The following is a 22,010-nucleotide window of genomic DNA, read 5'->3' on the forward strand; positions in this document are numbered from 1 at the left end:
TTAATGTTCTGTGTGCTTGGGTGTGTGTTGGTGTTTGGTGAGCCTGGATTGTGTTCTAAAAATAAAGAGATGGTCTCAGTGCTTCCTGCAAGCCTGGCCTGAGGACTGGAGAATAAAGCAAAAGAACAAATAAATATCCTTGAGATTCTCCATGCAGAACTCTCTTAGCCTGTATTTGTCTTGATCATGATAGATGAGGATGGAGCTTTTTGGTGTTCATAAATTCCTGTTGCTGACCTCAGTTCTGTAGATTCTGGATATAGTGGTAACAATCAGCCTGTGTAATTTGGATGGATTTGGTTCTTTAAAACCTGCAGTTCTTTTTATAGTCTTTTAAACAGTAAACTACTTTTTAGCCTTTTATTGTGTTTGAAATGGAAACTTGACTTTGACTCAGCTTCTGGCAGGTGGTTTATGGTCTGTGACAGTGGATATGTATAAAACTGTTGAAGCAACAGCTTGTGTTAGTACCTTTATACAGAAAAAAAACAAACAAACTTTTTATGCCTTAAAAGTCAAAATTTTAATTTTTATTTTGGCACTTCTAGAGGTATTCAATCTGCCTGATGTATTTCAAACCATAGGCAAGGGCTAAACTGTTCAATACATCTAGAGACAAATTAAAATACCTGTCTGGGAAAAAACCATCAATTTAGTGAAATAATTGACTTTTCTCAGTGGAAACTGCAGAATACAAAATGTGGCAACTCATACAACTCATCTGTAGACTAGAGTTAACTATGTAAATTAGGTTACAAAACCCAAACAAACATAGAAACTCTGCCTAAAAAAATAATGGAGATAGAGTACAGTATGCTTAATGCAAGCCCTATTGAAATAATGGTTCATTGATATTTGCATCTGCTATATTAGTGAAAAAAATGAATGTGGACCAAATTCTGATAGCCTGGCTTTGCATTAGAATGCTTTTTATGAGTCATTTCACTTATAACAATAGACTTATTTGCAGAATGCATCATTATTATTCATCAGTAGTAACCCAGTCAGTCCAAACCAGCCACAACTGTCAGATGCTTTTAGAATTAAGCATCATTTACTTCCCTTATCCAGCCTGCCATGGAGGAAATGACCCTACTCTTTCACTGACTGTATTTTGCACCTATCAAATCTGATAAATGGGGTTTGTTGCTCCCCTGCTTTCACTCAGAAATTTTAACACAAGCATTTTCTTCAGTGTGTGGCAGAATAATGTGGGCTCCCTCCTGAGGCACTTTCACCTGCTGGGCCATTGGCCTTGAGGCTCCAAACCCTTCTCACTGTGGGCTTTTTATTGCCTGTGCTGGAATAAAAACTCACTAATTGAGAGTTTCCCTGTGTCTCTGCTCATGTTGCTGTGTCACCTGCTGCAGGTGACCCTTCCTTGGCAGAGGGGCTGGACCTGCTGATCTCCAGAGGTCCCTTCCACCCCCAGCCCCCTGTGGCTCTAAATTCCTTGGGAATAAGAGATTTCTCTGCCTTGGCTGCTGCAGACGTTCCATTTTCCTGCAGAACTCTAAAATATGTGAGGCAACAACCAAAAATATTGCATGGAAAAAAAAATTACAAGAGTGTAGGTTCCAAGCCTGCTCTCATGTTATATTTGGTGGTTTATGGAGGAAGTGAATTGCTTTTTTATAAATGCCTTACACCCCCTTGCTCTTAGTGTGGTCCCCAGCCATGAAAAGAAGGTCTGATCAGGTTCTTAGTATTACATTGTTAAAGATAAATGGATATTTCATAAATGTTAGCATGTTCTTTATAATTTGTAAATGTTAGAATTCAAAAAAAGGCATCTCTATTAATGCAAAAAGACTGTTTCTTCATTCTATATGAACAGGTAATCTCAGCATTTCAGCCAGTGTCATTTCTAAAAAGCTTGGTTAGTAGAACCTGTGCCAGACAAAAGAGTAAGAGGTGGATGAAGCCTCCACAGCTATTCCAATCCCAAAAAAGAAAACAAAACTAAACCAAAGATTTGTTGAGTTACTGTCAGTGTCTGCAAGAAAACATTATTTTTTAAATGGAATTTTTTAAAAAAAATTGATTTAACAAAAAAGCCATTTTTCAATGGCACATTTTGAATTGTATTCCCTAGGTTTAGTGGGGCTTCTTTAGTCTGTTATGATATGATCATGGTGGACTTGACTAAACTGCAATGAGCACTATTTAAATTTACCTTTAAACATTTAGTATTACACTTTCAATACATGTTGTGAATATATTAGCACATTATAGGCGGAAAGAAAAAATTGTTATTTCTTCTACTACATGTCCATGAAATCTCTAGGAGTTTACAGTGGATCTGGCTCCAGAATTAACCAAACTCTCCATCGTTGATATTTCCTTCAGCCCACTCACATTTTATATTTTGGTATACAGCAGATCATTGAACTTCTGTAGGTTTAAAAGCATCTAACCACATAAAGTAGGTGATGGCAGCTTGGTGAGATCATTGTTCCACAGGTGACTCCCCTTGAGCAGTGAGTGGAGTTTGGTTTTCTCCTGGTCAATTTTAGGCACTCAGTTTAAGACTTAAGAGAAGAACTGTGTTCTGCAATATACACAGGAGCAGATTAAATAATGTGTTTGGGTTTTAATTATTTTAAACAATCTGAGCAAATGTGGTTAAGAGTGTTCTCAGAGTCAGATTTCTATGTTGATGTCTTCTGTTTGGGAATTCTGTGGGGTAAAGATGGATTTCTGTGGGAGATGGGGCAGAAACCAATAAGTTTGTCAGGAATAAAATGAAATAGAAATATATATCACAGCTATGATTAATTCTTGGGTTTTGAACCACAGCTTCAGTGCATTTCTAATTAAATGGTAGGTGACCTCTAATACAGTTTTTTCAAAATCTCAAATTCTTTTTCATCTTTTGTATTAAGAGGCAACCTAACTGGACCTTTGACATTTTTTGTATACCAATATTTGCATATATCCATAAAAACAGCTGCAAACTGAATTTGTGTCTGTACCTGATTGTTTCCTCCCCCCCATTATTGTAGCTATAATTAAAACAGCTCTTCCCAACATGGACAGAGAAGCCAAAGAAGAATATTTTGTGGTCATCCAAGCAAAGGACATGGGAGGACATATGGGTGGACTCTCTGGAACTACAACAGTGACCATTACCCTCAGTGATGTGAATGACAATCCTCCTAAGTTTGCACAGAGTAAGTGCCATTGTATGTGTGCGTGCTCCTATTTAAAAAGCTATGGTGTTTTTCTTTTTTTTTTTTCTTAAATTCAAGTATTTTTAAATCTTCATATTGCCTGGATTTTTAATGTCATTTAAAAGATGTAGCTGTGACTACATCACAGCTGTGAGAAAGGTTAATCATCCTCTACCTGAGTAAGAGCTTAGAAAAAAGAGAGTAATGTCCACAACAGTGTTCAGATCTCTGCCTTCCTTGTTACCCCTCTTACACCCACCCAAAAGGGCCTGGACACTGCTGAAAACATATTTATTTGGACACTGCTGAAAACATATTTATTTCCTCTCAGTGCAGTTGCTTCTGTGTGCTTTGCTGCTTCCATCTCATGCAGACAAGTGACACCACCAGTAAAAGACACATATAACAGATAAAAGGAATAAAAGCCTTGACTAATTAGGCAATACTGAAGAAAACAAAGAAGATAAGTCTGAATCTAGATAATTGTTGATCTTTAATTCAAAATCCATATTTTCTACTGTGGTTCCAATGGGTATCTTGCTGAGTTAGGTTAAAATGATTTGGCATCCTGCTGAGATTCTCTGCAAGCTTTGTAGTCTGTTTCCAAGATGAAGACAAAAAAGAAAAAAAAAAAAGAGGAAGAAAAGCATAATGACTGGATTGATTTTATTTGGAGCTGGTGCAACCTAATACACTATTAGAAACTTAGCATTTTATCCAGCTTGTTCTGGAAAATTAAAGTTAAAAGTTTTTTGAGGCTGCATCCAGATTTTGCATCATTTTTGTTTTCCTAGAAGCATGTTTTTCTAACAAAGTGCTCAGGAACCAGTGTAAAGGTAATTTTTCTCCATCTATGGATGACTTCAAATCCACTTTTGCCCTATTCTGAGGACACAGAGTAAAATGAGTTTATCCTACTGCTCAGCATTTGATAAATCTGCTTCTGTAGCCTGTAGAAAATGTACATAGAGAGAGAGAGAAATCTAATACAAATAAGCAGAGGCAAAAGCTTATTTTCAAAATATATATTTTATTACCTCATCTTAGTGGTTTTTAACAGATAAGCACTCTGCACAATAAAAGGTTTTCTCTCATAAAGCAGGAAATGCATAAATTTTTGACTTTGTGTCCTGTTGCACTGCCTTTCCCTGTGTCAGTGTTTTCCAAGAATTTCCCTAACAATGCCATGCCCACAGCTGAACTCTATCACCAGCCTGCAGAGGGATGTCTCTTTTATACCTGCAGTGTCCTGTGGCTCCACTCAGGCAGCACAGACCTGCCTTTGCCAGCTTACCTGGCTTTACATTGCACAGCACTGCCTCAGGAAGCCAACAGGGCAAAAATCTGACCCAAAATCAGCAGCACAGCTGGTCCAAACTGGGGCAGCCCAGGGCCACAGCATGTGGGGGTGAAACTGCCCTTTCCCAGGGCTTTTGGGCACACTGCACCCCTATCCCTGGAATACATTTGCTCCTGGATGAGTTTTCCTGCAGCATCGAGGAAGGTGCTGCCTCTGAAGCTGTTACAGCCCCTGCAGGGTTTGAGCTTCCCCCTAGGAATAACCACTGACCATTATGCAAATTCTTAAGGGAAAAAAACCTGCTTGTTTTATCACTGGGTTATTTTATTTTATATATATAAATATATATATATATATGTGTGTGTGTGTGTATGTGTATATATATATATGCATTATATATATTTGTATATATATGTATTTTATATATATGTATATGTATGTATTTTATACATATGTATATATATGTATTATATATGTCTATATATACATATATATTATTTTATATGGTTATTTTATTTATATTTTACTGGTTGTTTTATATATATTTTATATATATACTGGGTTTTTTTATTTTTATATATGTATTATATATATGTATATATGTTAATATGTGTAATATATATGTGTTTATATATATGTATTATATATATGTGTATATATATGTATTTTATATATATGTATATGTATGTATTTTATACATATATATATATGTATTATATATGTCTATATATACATATATATTATTTTATATGGTTATTTTATTTATATTTTACTGGTTGTTTTATATATATTTTATATATATACTGGGTTATTTTATTTTTATATATGTATTATATATATGTATATATGTTTATATGTGTAATATATATGTGTATATATGTATTATATATATGTATATGTATGTATTTTATACATATGTATTATATATGTCTATATATACATATATATTATTTTATATGGTTATTTTAATTATATTTTACTGGTTGTTTTACATGTGTACTGGGTTATTTTATTTTTATATATGTATTATATATATGTATATATGTTTATATGTGTAATATATATGTGTTTATATATGTATTTTATATATGTGTATATATATGTATTATATATGTCTATATATATGTGTATGTATATATTTTTAAGTAATATGTAATTAATAATAATTTTATAGAGACAGAATTTGATTAGAGCAAGGTTTTTATTTTAAAGAACATAAGTATTTTAGGACTATAAATCTAAATATTGAAACATATAATAAATATATAATAAATATTGAAATGTACAATAAATATATAATAAATATATATCCATATATATTTATTATATAAATAACATATAATATTATTATGTATTGTTTAATTATTGCTGGGTATTATGTCTTTATTGCTTTAATGATGAGCCATAGTAACATTGGATCTGGGTGTTATTACAAATTCTACCTTTTAAAAGGTGCCCAGCACCACAGATTAGCCACAACTCTGCCCTTGGACAAGAGCTGAGCAAATCTGACTTTATTATTTTTTTTACACTGTTGAAGCACAGTTGCATTTGCCTGGAAAGGAAAATAAGAAAGGATCAAACTTACAATAAGCCCAGCCAGAATGAAATAGAAATTCATAAGATGTAATACATGCTGCTTGCACAATAAATGGTAATGAGCTCGGGAAACAGGGTGTTCTATCAGGTTATTGTTTCCAGGCAGGACAGAAATGTATATTTATGGTTTGATTTCAGAGAGTTAGCCTCCTGGGTTTTAGAAATGAAAAAGATGAACTTTCACTACTTCTGTGATCTCTCTGAAATAATTTTAAAGGCGTTTTATAAGTCACTGAAGTTTTTAACCTGGCAGTTTACCACAGAATTGTAATGAGAGGAACTGTGCACTGCTGTGGAAACCCAGGGCTTTCAAAGATGCCCAGTGTGGATATTCTGGTCAGCTCAGCACTACCATACAATTCATAATTCTGGGGAGGAATTTGTGTAAAAGAGTAAGCTGCATCATAACTTTTAAATTTTTCTTAATATTTTGTAAACTGTTTTAATAAATCTGAGAGCAAAATTTCAACTTAATCATGCAATCAGCTGTGCCTGGAGATTCAAACCACAAAGTGTGGACAGCAGAGTAAATGATGAATGCATAATTTAATCTCCCAAGGCACTTCATTGCTTTGGCTGCTCATTGTTTTTGAGCCATTATGGATATTCTGAGGAATCTTGATGATCTCCAAATTATCTCTAATAATTTAGCCTAGCAACATTAAAAACAAGTCACTTTGGGATTTCATTGTGCAGCTAATACATGTATTTGTGAATTCCTCAGTTTCCTTCCTATTTTTAACTGTTGCTCCTGAAATAATTTACAACAGGTAAAGCCAGAACTCCAGAACATTGTTTTTGGAAAATTATTACCTGCTCTTAACAGATTGTCTTAGAACAACAGGGAAGACAGGGAAGAACAAGGCCAGAATCCTGTGTCAAAATTATTTTAATGGTCTCTTCTATTATCCTTGAATTCTTTGCTTATTTTAACTCCTGAGCAGCATTTTGTTTGATTAGCTACTATATTAATCTTAACTTCAATAAGAGTCAGTTATAAAGAGGTAGAAATATGAGGACTCTAGAAGGAATTTTGGGTATAAAATGTGTGTCTTGTTTTTAGAGTAATGTTAGGAGTAGGGAGATACAAAAGAAAATAGGTATTTTGGGTTTTGCCTTGAAAAATTCTACCTAAAATAATATATCTAAATAGATTTTTTGATCCTTTTTAGCTTAAAAGATTTGAAGCAGGTGTAACAAAAAATAAAATATTGACAATTTGAATTGTAATTTCTAATGGATTTTAGTGTGACTCTGCAAAAAGTAGTAAACACAGTAATGATTACTATGAAAAGTTATTGTTTCCAGTAAAAAAAAATTGGGAGTTTCCTTGAATGTTTCCTGATTCGTTTCTTACCACAAAAGTGAGGAGGAAGGGTTTAAACAAGCAAAATGAAAGTACATTTTAAACAGTAGTAAATATTTCAAGTTATATACAAAATATTTGAAGTTATGTAAGTATTTACACAATAGATTTTTAAAGAATTCGACCAATTTTTTTGTGGATTAAAAGCCAAAGTTTCTTGGTTGAATTGTGACTCCTTGACAATAAAATATCTGTATAAAAAGATAAGTTCTGCAGTGTTGAAAGGAGCTCAATATTTGTGTTTGCCAACACAAAACATCCCTGCAAGGCAGAAGGAGGAAACTGCTGGAATGGACAGGACACTCAGCTACAGTAAAGTGAATATTCTTGTGTGAGGACCACACTGTGCTGCTTTCATTCAATAATTTGTGTAAATGGGGCTTGGGTGCAGATCTCAAGAGTTGGTGTTGGGGACGTGTAAATATTTAATGCACCCAGGGGACACTGGAGCAGCTGTCATATTCAGTCTTTTCCTCTTTTTTGTAAGGTCTCTATCACTTCTCAGTCATGGAAGATGTTGCTCTTGGTGAACCAATAGGAAGGGTGAGAGCAAATGACCTGGATATTGGAGAAAATGCCAAATCGTCGTATGATATTATTGAAGGAGATGGAGTGGATGTGTTTGAGATCACTACGGATGCCCAAACTCAGGATGGCATTATCAGAGTGAGGAAGGTAAATCATATCTCTGTTAAAAATTTATATATTTGTTATACATGCAACTACTCAGCCAGACTCAGCTCTGTGAGAAGATGCTGCGTTTCCAGGGGTTCTTTCATCCATGGATGAGGTGTCAAGCCAGTGGAGTGATGAAATGGGGTGTCCTGGCCATGGTTCTCTGATTTTTCATTGAGAAAATTCACTGGGGAGACATCCATGGGTGCTGGAAATGTTAATCTTATCCGGGCTCCCGGGTGGTCACATCATGACATCCCCAAGCTTTTGTTTCCTTGGTTCCAAAAGAAAAGAGTAGATTAAATTCCACTTTGGTGGTGGTTTAAATTTCTGTAAAATCTTTGCTGAGTATCCATAAAATAACTTCTCTCAATTATTTGATTTCCTGTGTAGCTGTTCAGAGAAAAATAAATCACGGTGCATTAATTAAATTACCTGATATGTCAGAGCTTAGTCTTCTACCTTTTTCTCATGTTGAGCTGTCTTCACGTAATGAACAGGGATTTCACTGACTTTTATTAAGGAGATTGGTAGTTTCACATGAGAAGTGACAAATTTGGGCCCTAAAGAAAACCATGTTACCTTTTCTATGCTTGTACAGTCTTGAAGTGTGAAGGTGAGGTATTTGCATGTACACAACAAAAACATCACCCAATTATCTACAGAAATATGGGGAGAGGCGGCATAGAAGAAAACCAAAATAAACCCGGGGAAACATTAATTGCAGCTTTAATTGTCACTATTTTCTGGGGAAGGAGAAAAAGCTGTTCCTCGTGCTGTGTTCTAAGAAAGGATATTAATATAATTTATAGGAGTGGCAGAGGGTTTTAACTGCATAGCACAGATCACTGTAAATGAATCTTTGTTTATAAAAACCAAAAGTAAACAAAACCCAAACCATGATATTCCAGTGAGGAAAGGTGAATCCAGTAGGCACAGGTAATTAATATTCCACTTGTACCTGTCATTAAAGAGGTCAGGCAGATTGCCTGTCAAAACTTTGTGTTCTCTCTTTCTCAGTGAGTAGGTCAGCACTGTAGCTTTATAATAAACTGTTGTATATTTATCTAAATTTATATTTGCTTTGCTAAAGAGAAAATTATGATATACATCCCAACTCTTCCGTACTGTTATTTATTGTGTGCTGTGGCCTCTCCTGTAAGCTGAGGCAATTAGCCTTTTGCCCCAGTTCCCTTGGCTTTATTTCATAACTGAATCTCAACCATAATGTTGTTTCATATTTTCATTTTGACAGCAATAATAATTTTGGTTCTACTCCAGTAGATGATGTATGGAGGGTACTGCTCACCAACAGATTTTCTTCAGCATAAAATCATGGGCTTTAGACAATGCTGAGTAAATTTTCAATATGATATTCTGATTAGGCATGACTAAATGTATTGGGGTGCTGTCATTTCTGTAAAGCATATGAAAAGCAATTGAAGGAGTGCTACAGGAGCCATGATTGGCAAATTGTGAATATGCTGATTTATAAATCCCCATTCATAATTTCAAAAGCGTACTAATTTAAGAGCTGCAAAAGAAGCAAGATTTTCTTGTGTTTACTAGAATTTGTGAGCAAGAGCAAATCCCTTTAGAGCTTGATTCATACCTGAAAAAAATCCACAGAATTTGAAGATATACATATTGAAGGCTTTGACAGACTTCCTGAAGATTCCTGTTTGTGCTCTTGCTGGTATTTGCATTACAGATTCAGAGTGTCTATGTCCTCTTCTTTTTATGCCTCAGACATTATAATGCAAATCTTAATATCTTCCCAATGCTTGGCAATTTGCATCTTTGAAATTTGAATGGTTGTGAGACACAAGAGAATTATGAAGTGAATATACTGATGTGCTTCAAGACACAAACTTGAATCTCCCATAATGAAAAAGTCTAACACTCAAAAGTGTCACAGATTTGGGGCTTATTTGGTGTTTCAGTCCCTTAAATCCACTGAGTTTTCATCTTTTATGAGTTAATATAGGACTGTAAAATAGTAAAAACAGTGGTAACATGGCAGGTATATTGATAGAATAAAGTAATTTGTTTTGTGATTCTGTCTGTGGGGAAAAAAAAAAGAGAAATGATACAGAAGTAGAAATTGCTACAGTTTTAAGAAATTCCTAAGAGATGTCTAGCTCATTTACTCCTGTAAACTGAAATACAGAAGTACTTGTAGTACAAGAATATTGAAGTACCTTCTCATATGATTAGCTCTACATTTTGTTTCTCCTATCCAACAAATAATAATTTCTAGTTCTTTGCATTTCTCACATTGTTCTGGAAGTAATAAAATATTTATTCTTTGTGGAGCCAGTTGAATTTGTTTTCTTATCTCCAGCCAGTAAAGCATTGATGAAATGCATTATTGGTATGCAACTTGTGTCATCCCAAACAAATTTGTAGTATTTGTCTGATATGTAATTGTAATGGTATAATTCATGAGAGGGAATATTTCAGTAAATTTCTTGTGAGAAACAGGGAAACAGTGCTGTGTTCTCTGAGGCTGGTAAATAAACAGATTCTATAGAAAACCCGGAGGTTGGGTTTTCTGGGAGAGGGAAGTGCCTGCTTTGAAATGATTCCGTGTGCTTAAAAATCCACATAACTCCCATCCATCAGCATTGCCACCCCTTGTTCTCTGATAAATGACATTTATCCTTGTCCTTCTCAACAGCCACTGGACTTTGAGAGCAAGAAGTCCTACACGCTGAAGGTGGAGGCAGCCAACATCCACATCGACCCTCGCTTCCTCAGCGGGGGCCCCTTCAAGGACACGGCCACCGTCAAGATCGTGGTGGAGGACGCTGACGAGCCCCCGGTCTTCTCCTCGCCCACCTACCTGCTGGAAGTACATGAAAATGCTGCTCTCAACTCTGTGCTGGGGCAGGTGACGGCCCATGATCCCGACGTGTCTTCCAGCCCTATAAGGTAGGGCTGCTTTAAGGGGCTTTTTGGGAGCGCTGCTGGCTGATCCCAAGTGTATTCCCCAATCGCTGTGTGGCTGTTTTCATGCTGCTCTCTTTCTGTGAAAATGCCAGGGTAGGGTTTGGTTTATGATGTTAGATTTATCAGTTCAGATCGTTTTCAAAGTCCCCAAAATGCTCCTTGCCATAGGAGTAGTCTTATGAAACAGAGGAATGCAGTGAAAATGAGAAATGTGAGTGGTTCTTATGAGAAATGAGGTTGGATGGGGTTGAATCATCAGAGTGTATCTCTGCAGTGAATTTAAATAATCCAGTAGTGTCTGCACTAACAATACTGAGTTTGTGCCATGCAGTTGTAAGGTTGTCAAAACATATTTTGTATTCCTTTGTCTAAACCCATTCCTGGTTTAAAGATACAAAGTCAAAGATGATTATGCCCATATGACTTCTGCATCTTCAGTCTATAGCATTTTCCCTTTTTGATCTAATTTGAACAAAATCTTTTATTCCACTTGGCTCAGATCAGTGGGTTTTATCTGTTTTGATGAGTGCACATGTTCCCCTCCCCCTTGGTAGTGATTGCATGGTGTGCTGAGTGTTCCAAAACACATTCTGCTCTGTGTAGTACTGCCTGCTAAAGGCATTAGGAAAACCAACACCAAAATGTGAAATTCATAGCAAAAGTATATGTGGAGAGAGTCTATTTAATAGTAATCATCACTGTGCATTGCTGCCTCAGGGAATTCGGGGCAGGCAGCATCAGGAGGATGATGTTAGCTGTTATAATCCATCATTTTCTATCACTATCATTTTCTAATCACTGTCACTTCCATCAGGCTTGTTGCAGAGCTGGACTTTCAACCTTTATGTAGAGACCCTACATGATGCATATCATAGTATAGCATCTTCAGAATTAGAAATTCAGATTTGCCAACGTGCTTGGATGCTTTAGGACTTGTGTGTGAAGATGTTGGAGAGTATGTTTGAGTTTTACACAACTTCCTCTTGAGAGGCAGCTCCGATCTCTGCTCTGGGCAAGGGACAGCACCCAGGGAAGAGCTGGAGATCAGGGAAGGGTTCTGATCCCCCAGGAATGGCTGGAGTTTAGCAGGGCCAGGCTGAGATCAGGGAAAGGTTCTGCTTCCCCCAGAGGTGCTGGCACTGCCCAGGGAATGGGCACAGCCCTGAGGCTGCCAGAGCTCCAGGAGGGTTTGGACACCAGGGATGGACAGGGGGGATTGCTGGGGGGTCTGGGCAGGGACAGGAGTCAGACTCAATTATGGGGATTTTTGAAGGAGTTTTGAATGAGTTAGAGATGGGACCTCTGAGGTTTTTAGATGATGCAGTTTATTTTTCTTACCTTCTACACAGGCAGGAAGGGTGAGTTAGGCTCACATCTTCACCACATGGTTCAGAAGGTCACAAGACCTTTAGTGACAGGACCTTTTAAGGAGTTATTGACCAATAAAACACTGCCAACAAGGATATTTATGTTTTTGACTCAATCCTGAAATATTTCATCCTATGGGCTCATGGTACAGTGTGAGCTTTCTTAGCCAATCATGTTATAACACACAAACCTACAGTGCTGCATTCTAAACTCCTCCTTTACCTTTGTAACTACTTTTATTTTTTCTGTATCTTAAACTCTAAAACTCTAAATTTAATTTAAAGCTTAATGTGTCTCTGCTTTAAACTATAAATCCACATTCTTGCTTTGTCCCCTAAGTTTGGAAGCCTTTTCCAAGGTCTCAGATCAAATCCTGTGTTTAATTCCAAGCTGTGCCTTACAGGCCCAAAGTTCTGAGAATTCCCTGAATTTCAGATTCCAACACTCAATCCTTGTGGTCCCTTCCCACTCAGGATATCCTCTGATTCTGTAATTCTCATTCTTAAATCAGACTTTCAAAAGCAGATAACCGCAGCATCAGCTACCACAGATTCCTAAACAAAAATGCCACAGAATGGCAGGATTTGATCTGTCACAATTGAAGCGGTGGTTCCATCACTGATTTTCTTGCTGCTGCCCACTGGTGTCTGTGAAAAAGACAAAAAAGATCCTCTGAGAGGAGTGTGAGGCCAGCCATGGTGACAGCAAATCTCCTCCCTGTGTTCCAGCTCCACAGCAAGCTCTCTTTCAATGGAACCTCAGCTTCTTCCCTGCTCTGTTTGCTCTTGCCTTGCTCCTGGCTCCTCTTCCTCTGCCTCCACCCCTGCTTCACTCTTACCTTGGCTGCTTTTCCACTCCTCTTATGCTGCTCGGGAATTTTTTTTCTCACCTGCCTCAAACTCTTAAGAATTCAGACTTTTTACAAACCTACTACTGTTCTAAAACTTATCCTTTTTATTCTGTCCAAGCCCAAAAAAATGGATCTGAGTAAAAGATTTGTCTAGTTTTCCCCTTTTCATCATTTTATAAATCAAGAGGCCTTCAAACTTTTAAAAACAAAAATACTTTGTGTTTGGAAAAAAATTCGAATTACGAATCTTATTGCTCATCAGGTCATATAAAAACACAACATACATGAAACAGAACTGGCCAAAATTAATTACATTAAAAACAAAGGTAATTTATTGGTATAATTTGTATATTTTCTTTAAATAATAGATACGGTACTTTATAAGATTTAATCTTTTCTAAAATATTGGCTTAATACTAATTAAGGAATATACAGAGCCCCATTTTCTATGCAAGTTTTTTGCAACTTTTCTGTGCAACTTTTTTACTCTTGCTTGCTTACCTGATTAATTAGGATTTTTCTGGGAGAGCTTTAGAAAGCTCAAATTCTTCTCTTATTTTTTGCATTTTTTGCATAAAAATTTAAAGACAGAAAAAAATAATTCTACTATTAAAAGAGGGAAAATACTAGTGGAACAAGTAGGAGCAGAAATACAATTGCTTTCTTTCCAGTTTGGATCAAAATAAGAAGCTGGCAAGTTCTAACAGAAACATACTCAAGCACTGGTTTTATTGATTGGAATGTACATTTCAGGTGTTAATTCTGTTCTTTTATCACGTATATATGATGCAGATTTTATGCACATTTTCTATGATACCAAAAATATCAAACTTTAGTTAAAAATTTTAAAAATTACAGCAAGCTGTTCTAAAACTGATGGACTGTTTTTATGTTAGTGTTGCCTGGCCTTTTTAAAATCCCCCTTTTTCCCTTCAAAACAGAATTTTAGCAAGTAATAACGACTTATATTTCAAGGAAATTACATTTTTTTCAATAGATATCTGTTCTATCAATATTTAGCTTAGACAGAACTACTGTGTACATTTGTTATAAAAACCCAGGCAGCACAAACAAAATATGAATCACCTTCTGTGCTCCCAATACCACGTCTGCTTTGCATTAGTCTGATACACAAAGGCTCCACACATTCAGAGCATTGCAGTGCCACAAATGAAATCAAACTTGGATATCTCTGAACGTGGGAAGAGACTGATAATTGAGGCAAAGGATAAAATGTTAAAGAATTTAGAAAAGTTATTATCAAATACAGCCTGGAAAGAAGCTTGTGGTCTTAGGGGAAGGTGTCCCTGCCCAAGGCAGAGGTTGGAATGAGAGGATCCTTTCCAACCCAGACTATTCTATTAATTTCTTTTTTTTTTTTTTTTTAATTGTTCATCCTCATTTCTAACCAATTCACCAGTAGTTTGCTTTTAATGCTTGCTTAGAAATTATAAAGCATTGTCTGAACTTCCTCCCACTTGATCTAAAGGCACAAAGCCTCTCATAGATTTACAAGCAGGTAAATAAATGGATTTTTGGGACTGTCCTGTGTGGTGGTATTCACAGGGGTCCTAGCACAAGGGAAGAGATGAGAATCTTGACTCCATGTTTCAGAAGACTGATTTATTATTTTATGATATATATTATATTAAAAGAAATTGATATATTAAAACTAAAATAATAGAAGAACGGATTTCATCAGAAGGCTAGCAAGAAAAGGAAAGGAATGAATAACAAAAGCTCCTGACTCTCAGAGAGTCTGAGCCAGCTGACTGTGATTGGCCGTTAATTAGAAACAACCAACATGGACCAATCACAGATGCACCTGTTGCATTTCACAGCAGCAGATAATGAATGTTTTTCTTTTCCTCTCAGGCTTCTCAGCTTCTCAGGAGAAAAAATCCTGAGCAAAAGGATTTTTCACAAAATATGTCCATGACAGTCCTGTGCAGATCCTTGAGTTGGAATCTGATGATCCTTGGAGTTAGGATATTTTGTGAATCTGTGATATTTTTTCTAATCCATCAGTTTTAAAATAAGCAACACAAGCTCTTTTTGATCCTTAGTTGCCATTGTGCAGTGCATGCTGCTCCAGGGCCTCCTATTTTTAAGGCTGATGGTGAAAAGCCTTTACAGAGTTGGGTAATAATTGCAAATAATTGTAGCTTGTTGTGTTCCAGCTCAGTAATTCCAGGATTTTGTGTCAGGGCCACATCTGGATGCCTGCTTCTCCTTTGGGGAACGGGCCCAGTGAGTCCAGCTGAGCTGTGAGGCTCTGGTGTGGGCAGGGTGGCACATCCTGAGAAACTACAGCATGGGAATGTCATCCCCTGCTGGCACCCAGCTGTGGCTCCAGGGCTGGCACCCAGCTGTGGCTCCAGTGCTGGCACCCAGCTGTGGCTCCAGGGCTGGCACCCAGCTGTGGGTGGGCTCCAGGGCTGGCACCCAGCTGTGGCTCCAGGGCTGGCACCCAGCTGTGGGTGGGCTCCAGGGCTGGCACCCAGCTGTGGCTCCAGGGCTGGCACCCAGCTGTGGGTGGGCTCCAGTCCTGGCACACAGCTGTGGGTGGGCTCCAGGGCTGGCACACAGCTGTGGGTGGGTTCCAGGGCTGGCACCCAGCTGTGGGTGGGTTCCAGTCCTGGCACACAGCTGTGGCTCCAGTCCTGGCACACAGCTGTGGGTGGGCTCCAGGGCTGGCACCCAGCTGTGGCTCCAGCAGTGCCCACTCCATGGCCCTGGAGTTACTTTATAAGGATGCTCTGTTCATGTGCAGTGAGTTATCTTGGCTAAAGCATGATCCAGGCACACAGCAAAAAGCATGAGCAATAATGTTCCTTCCTATGCAGCCAGTGCCCTCCTATAAATCACTGCCCTTCAGTGCTTTCTCTGTGCAGAGATAAGATTCACTGGAGCTGGTTTTCCCCATTCCTTTCAGACGAGATTTCATCTTTGGCAGCAGTTGATCATTTTCTTAATTCACAGCAGGCCTTAAAAAAACCAAACTCAATATTTTGTGGCTCCCCAATGGTGCAGTTGTTTATCTGTCGCTAAGTACCCTGTCCAATCTGCCTGGCATTCATAGAAATGGAGATTTACCACTCCTGGGGTGTCAGTGCTGGGGTTCAAATCTCAGAAGGAGCAGCAAAAAAAAGAGTTTCTGCTCCTATTTACATTAGTGCAAATAATGAGTAGATCAAATAAAGTCATAACAGCAACAGTGCAAGAGCAGGACTGAGAATCCTTTCCAGGCTTCTGTCAAACCACTGTGGGGTTGTTCCTATACCTGCCATAGCAGACTCATAAACTAACCCAAACTTCCCAATAACCTCTGCTGGCTTTATAGCAATTTCAAAAGATATTATTTCCCAAGATATTATTTTCTCATTTTTAGAGAAATATATGTTTTATGTATGTTTTATGGATCTGACAATGCATTCCCATTAAAAAGAGTTACAACATCATTATAATGAAAAGAAAACTGCAAATGTATTGTTAGTTTTCCCAGGTTTATGACCCTGCAGATTTTATTTTTTGGTTTTGTAACAAATATTTATCACATTAAAATCAGGAGAGGTTGTTGTCTTGCAGACACTCAACTTATGTTAAAAATGTTTCCTCTTGAATTGCTGGGCTTGTGTTGTGAGTAAATACTGCTGGGATGAGATGAAATGTGATTTTATAAACTCAAAACTGTTTCACTCTCTCTTTTATAACTTCAAAACCTGCATGGCAGGAAGGCCATGAGTGGAAGTTTAAGGAAGGATTGATCCTTAGAGAAAAACTCTCTTTCCTCAGTGGAATTTATGTCAAGCCCAGGTCAGCTAAACACTGAATACCATATGAGCATTTCACATTTTATTTTGTTTGTGGACTGGGAAAAATTCTTATATGTTTGGTATCAGTAGAGTCCTTTCAGCATCATTACATAAAACTCAAAAATGAAAAGACAGTTTTAAGTGATGACTTCTTACAAAGAGCTGATTGCTCTCTTTTCTTGTATTTTCTTGAGTGAAATCTTAAACCTGTGAAAGGCTGTAAGGTATTTTTTACTAACTTCACTAGTACTAGAATTTTACTTCTAATGATTTAATTGGAACTAGGTAGACATCAAAATACAGTTAAGATCCATTTTCAAAAATGATTGCCTGAAGTTAAATACCTGCAGCTTTATTCTTCCACACAAGTGACCTGCTTTTCAGAAATGCTGAGTTTAGTGCAGTTCCCATTGAACCATTGAGAAATGAGTATGTGGAGCTCACAATAAAATCAGTTTACTTCAGTGTCCAAATACACATGCATGTGTCCAGCTTGAGGCAAAGATATTTGGAATTTGAGTTCATATTTTTGACTTCATATTTTTCTGATACTCTTCATACCTAACTAATAATTTTTCAATGAGTAGAACTAGTTCTTCTGAGAGTTAAAAAAAAAAAATATCTAACAAATCTCATTTTGTAGTTAAGCTGGTGTTTTCCTTCTTAAATCCATTACTTGTGAAGTACCTTTACCAGTGTGATCAGGTTAGCCTTGAACTCTAACAATGTAGTATTTAAACACTTAAGCTGAGATTTTGATAAGTTTTCATCATTTCGAGCTCTTTTTGAAAGTGAACTGTATCTTCCAGAATGCATTGCACAAATAATCTAATTGCAGTGCAACTTTCATTCTAAATATGAAAATATCAGATACTGAAATAAATAAAAAAAGGATGAACACAATAATCCTGAGCTTTGAAATCAGATGCTAATGCTGTATCTATTAAAATCAATTGTGTTAGGCTGGAATGAGTTTGAGTTCATTGGAATATATTTATTGTAGTGTATAAAGGGACTCCAAATCAGAATATTTTTTGGAAATTGCTTCTGCTAAAGCACGAACCAGAATGGAATAGCTGATTTGCAGATAACTATGCCATTCTCACTGCAGTAAAATACATTCTTTTACTTTTATTGGGGAATTTTAACAATGTGCTTGCAAAAGGTAGAAAAGTGATGAGAAAGTGACAGTCTGGAGTCACTTTTCTGGCCACTCCATAAAGTAATTGAGTGTGATACCTTATCCTAACTCTCCTAACTATTGTGAGTAATGTAATGTACTGTCTGTAATGCAGAACAGATGTAAAAACTGCCAGCGCATGCTGGTAACTTCTGTAATACACAGCCACAAAGGCTTAAAAGGCTTTTGTATAAATCCACAATCAGGATTCAGTAAAACCCCTTGAAGTCAATTGCTGTTAAACCATATCAATAGTTTATCACTCAACTCCCTCTTTCCCTACCTTCCCTGTCAGGAAACTGAAGGCTCAATTTTGTCATTTAGCTTCTTTTCACGAGGAATTCATTAATAAAATAACTCTGTGCAAATGGACAAACATAAAAGCTTTCTGGAGATCTGGACCTGAGCTTTAAATCATCATCCTGCTTAATGCACCGTTGGAGCAATCCACTGCAGCTCTGGCTCCCTGCTTGGGCTGCAGAATTCACCTGGACATTCACATTTGCAAACTCTGACTGCCTGTCAGATGGAGCTTGTTTGGTTAAACATCAGTGATGTCAGCCCAGAGAAGAATCAAGCCTCCAGCATTTGCAGTGTTTTATAGGGAAAAATGGTGATTCACTGTGCTCTGCCCATGCAGCTGCTTGAACCATAAGCAAATAATGTGCTTGGTGAATCGTTCATGCTTCGTTAATCTGAGATTTATTGGTAAAATAATATTATTCAGCCCTTTTTTAAAATAACCACAAAGCCCACCACTTTTGTGGCTTAATACATTACTGTAGAAATTATCATCAGTTACTGTGAAATACCATAGAAGCTGTCCAATAAATGTGATGGATTGTGTAATTAACTCTTGATCAGCACCGTTTTTCAGAGATGCTACCCAGTGAACCTGAGGGCACTTTACGACCTTCACACTGGGTATACAGCTAATTACTCCTTGGGCAATAATTATTAAGTTTTTTTAGCATCAGTTTGTCATTTTTGTCTTCTAAATTATTATGCTATTGAGTTTCTCAATCCATTTGGCTATAAAACTGCAGCTCTCAGAGGGCTCCCTAAATTGTCTGTGTGACTGTATGGATTACAGCAACTTCATTAAGTAGATTACAGGGATGTCTGTTTTGCAGGTTTTCCATTGATCGCCACACTGACCTTGAGAGACAGTTCAACATCAACGCAGAGGATGGGAAAATAACCCTGGCAACACCCCTGGACAGAGAAACCAGCACATGGCACAACATCACTATTGTAGCCACTGAAACCAGTAAGTGTTTGTGTACTCTGACTGTTCTGTTGGGTTTATAATTGATTTTAACAGTGCAAACTTTACATAATTCAGTAAAAGAAAATGTATTGGGTATTCGAGTTAGAGAATTTTGAAAGAAAGCTTAATTTTTGTGTAAGCTCCATTTCTTTTAGTTTTCACAACGGCATTTTTTTTTCAGTGAAAATGGCAATAGATATCCTGAAGTGATAGATGAGTTCATATGTACAAGGTATGCAGGGTAAATGTTAAAAAATGGTTTAAAAAGCCCAGACCTAAGCCTTATAATTAGCTCTATTAAGACAGAAAAAATTAAAGCTTTGCTATTGTAGAAGTAAATTGAAGGCTCAACCCAGACGCTCTTAATTCTGAGTGCTATTATGTTTCAGAGCCATAAATGATTAAGCACAGGGGTAATGTTGCATGAAAGGAGTGCTGTTGGATACATATGGATGAGTTTACTCACACCCAGCTCTCAACAAGAACCAGCATTGTTCAGGTCCACAGAGCCCTGGTGGCTGCTCTGCACACCTGAGTCAGGAGAGCTGCCCTGCCTGGCAATACGGGTCAGGGATTTTAATCAAGGAGAATTCTTAATTAATTTGGAGCTGCTGACAGGATCACACACGACAGTGTGATTTATTGTTCATATTAGCACTGTATTTTAGACAATGCATGTGACACAAGAGTATTGAGGCAAAGTGAAGCTGGGGCTGGCACCCTGTGCTGTGTCCTGAACTGGAACACAGACCCTGGAACCCTCTCTGTTCTGTACTCAGGGTGCAGCAGAACCCGGTGCGCACACACTGGAGCCAGCTCTGTAGGAATATCTGTCTGCAGAGCCTGGTGACCAGGGCTGCTCACTCCTGCACAGAGAGAACTGCCTGATGCCATGTTTGCTTTTCCCCAAATCTCTGCTTTGAAGGATACAGCATAATGGTACAGAGCATTTGAAGCTCAGTTTCACAGTACTATAGCCATGAACATAATACATTGGGGGATAAAATATGCTTATTTGGCCCATTTTTGTTGTCTAATACCTTTCCTGTGGTACTTGTCAGCAATGAAAAGAGATGGGGAAGACTGATTTGGTGATCAGAACCCAAATTTATTGTGGACTACCAATGCTTATATACTGTTTTAGGGAGACTAGTAATGTTTACTACAATGAGTAGGTTAAAATCACATACACAAACTTATGCATATTACAACATCTCTTGCTTGCAGAATTTAATGAAATTTTCTTTTTCTGGTAAACCAATCTGATTGAATCTTCTTTTAATCCTCAAAGTTCTCTTTGCTCTTGCCAAGGCATCCTGCTATCAAATCTCTTATGCCAACCAGGTCCAAAGTCCATCATCTGTCCTGTGTCCCAATATCACATCATTGGGATTTCAAAACCAAACCTATTAGGAATCCTTGACACATGGGAAAGGTGGGTGTGGGTGTGAACTGAGCTCCCAACTTCCAATCCTTGTACCCTGTGTTGCTCTGACCCACCTCAGGAATTTGAGGGTTTCATTGCCAGCAGTGCCAACAGTGCCCTGTCACTTGTGCCATCAAACAATACTTTGTTTAATCAAAGTATTTAATTTAATCAAAGTATTCAAACAATACTTTGATTAAATTAGCAGAAATGCTTTCTGCTTGCAGGGAAGCCAAGCCATAGGGAAGCACATGAGAAGAGAAAGGAAGGTGTGGTTTAATTTTCTCAGATCATGAGATTTACCAACAGCATGGAAAGCAGAATTATTAGTTTGTGATCCAACACTCTCAGACATTGGAATAATAAGATGTAAAGTGAATTCATTTTACAATTTGTTTCCTCCAAAAATTTAAAAAGGAACAAGATAAAAGGAATAACTTTGCAAGACACTCCTCCAGTTCATTTTTATATCTCCTTTACATGTCAGTGCAAGGGCAAAGCTGCCAGAAGTGCACTTTACTAAGCCACACAAGCAGGAAGTCTGCCTGTTGCATTTTCAGTTTTTTGAAACATAATTATACTCAAGAATTTTGTAAGAAATCAGCCTTGTCATTAGACTTCATGGGAGCCTCAGCATCTACTGCTATTGTAAAATTGCCTCTTATCAGACTGGCTATGAAAATAATAATGCCAATCTTGTTCTAAGCATTTGTGTTCCTGCTGATGACTTATTTTTGCATTCCTAATATAATTATTTGACATTTACATAAAACAAGGGCTTAATTTCATAGACTACTGTCTTTGCTTATTTAAGTGAAATTATTTTTAAGCTCCTCAAGCAGAAATTAAATTTGCTTATAGAACTGTCAAACAGGGGAAAATGGGCATTTTTAGATTTTTTTTTTTCCAAGACAATAATAGACAAAATCTCTGTTGTAAAATAGCAGAAATCTGTTGGAGGCAGACACAAGCAGCAAATGCAAATACAAAGTGTGTCATTAAAATGCCTTCACTGACAGCCCTATTAATGGACTGC

At 37.3% G+C, this 22,010-nt stretch overlaps 1 protein-coding gene across 1 annotated transcript in view; it reads left to right on the forward strand.

The window, feature by feature from the left end:
- LOC134424142 (cadherin-8) overlaps positions 1-22,010 on the forward strand; it is a 162,631-nt gene that overhangs the window by 88,412 nt on the left and 52,209 nt on the right. The window contains exons 5-8 of the mRNA XM_063167664.1: positions 3,006-3,173; positions 7,926-8,113; positions 10,794-11,047; positions 19,412-19,548. Of these exons, the coding sequence (XP_063023734.1) occupies positions 3,006-3,173; positions 7,926-8,113; positions 10,794-11,047; positions 19,412-19,548 (747 nt within the window). The remainder of the gene's footprint in view (positions 1-3,005; positions 3,174-7,925; positions 8,114-10,793; positions 11,048-19,411; positions 19,549-22,010) is intronic.

Source organism: Melospiza melodia, chromosome 13 (assembly GCF_035770615.1).
Source record: "Melospiza melodia melodia isolate bMelMel2 chromosome 13, bMelMel2.pri, whole genome shotgun sequence".
NCBI lineage: Eukaryota > Metazoa > Chordata > Aves > Passeriformes > Passerellidae > Melospiza > Melospiza melodia.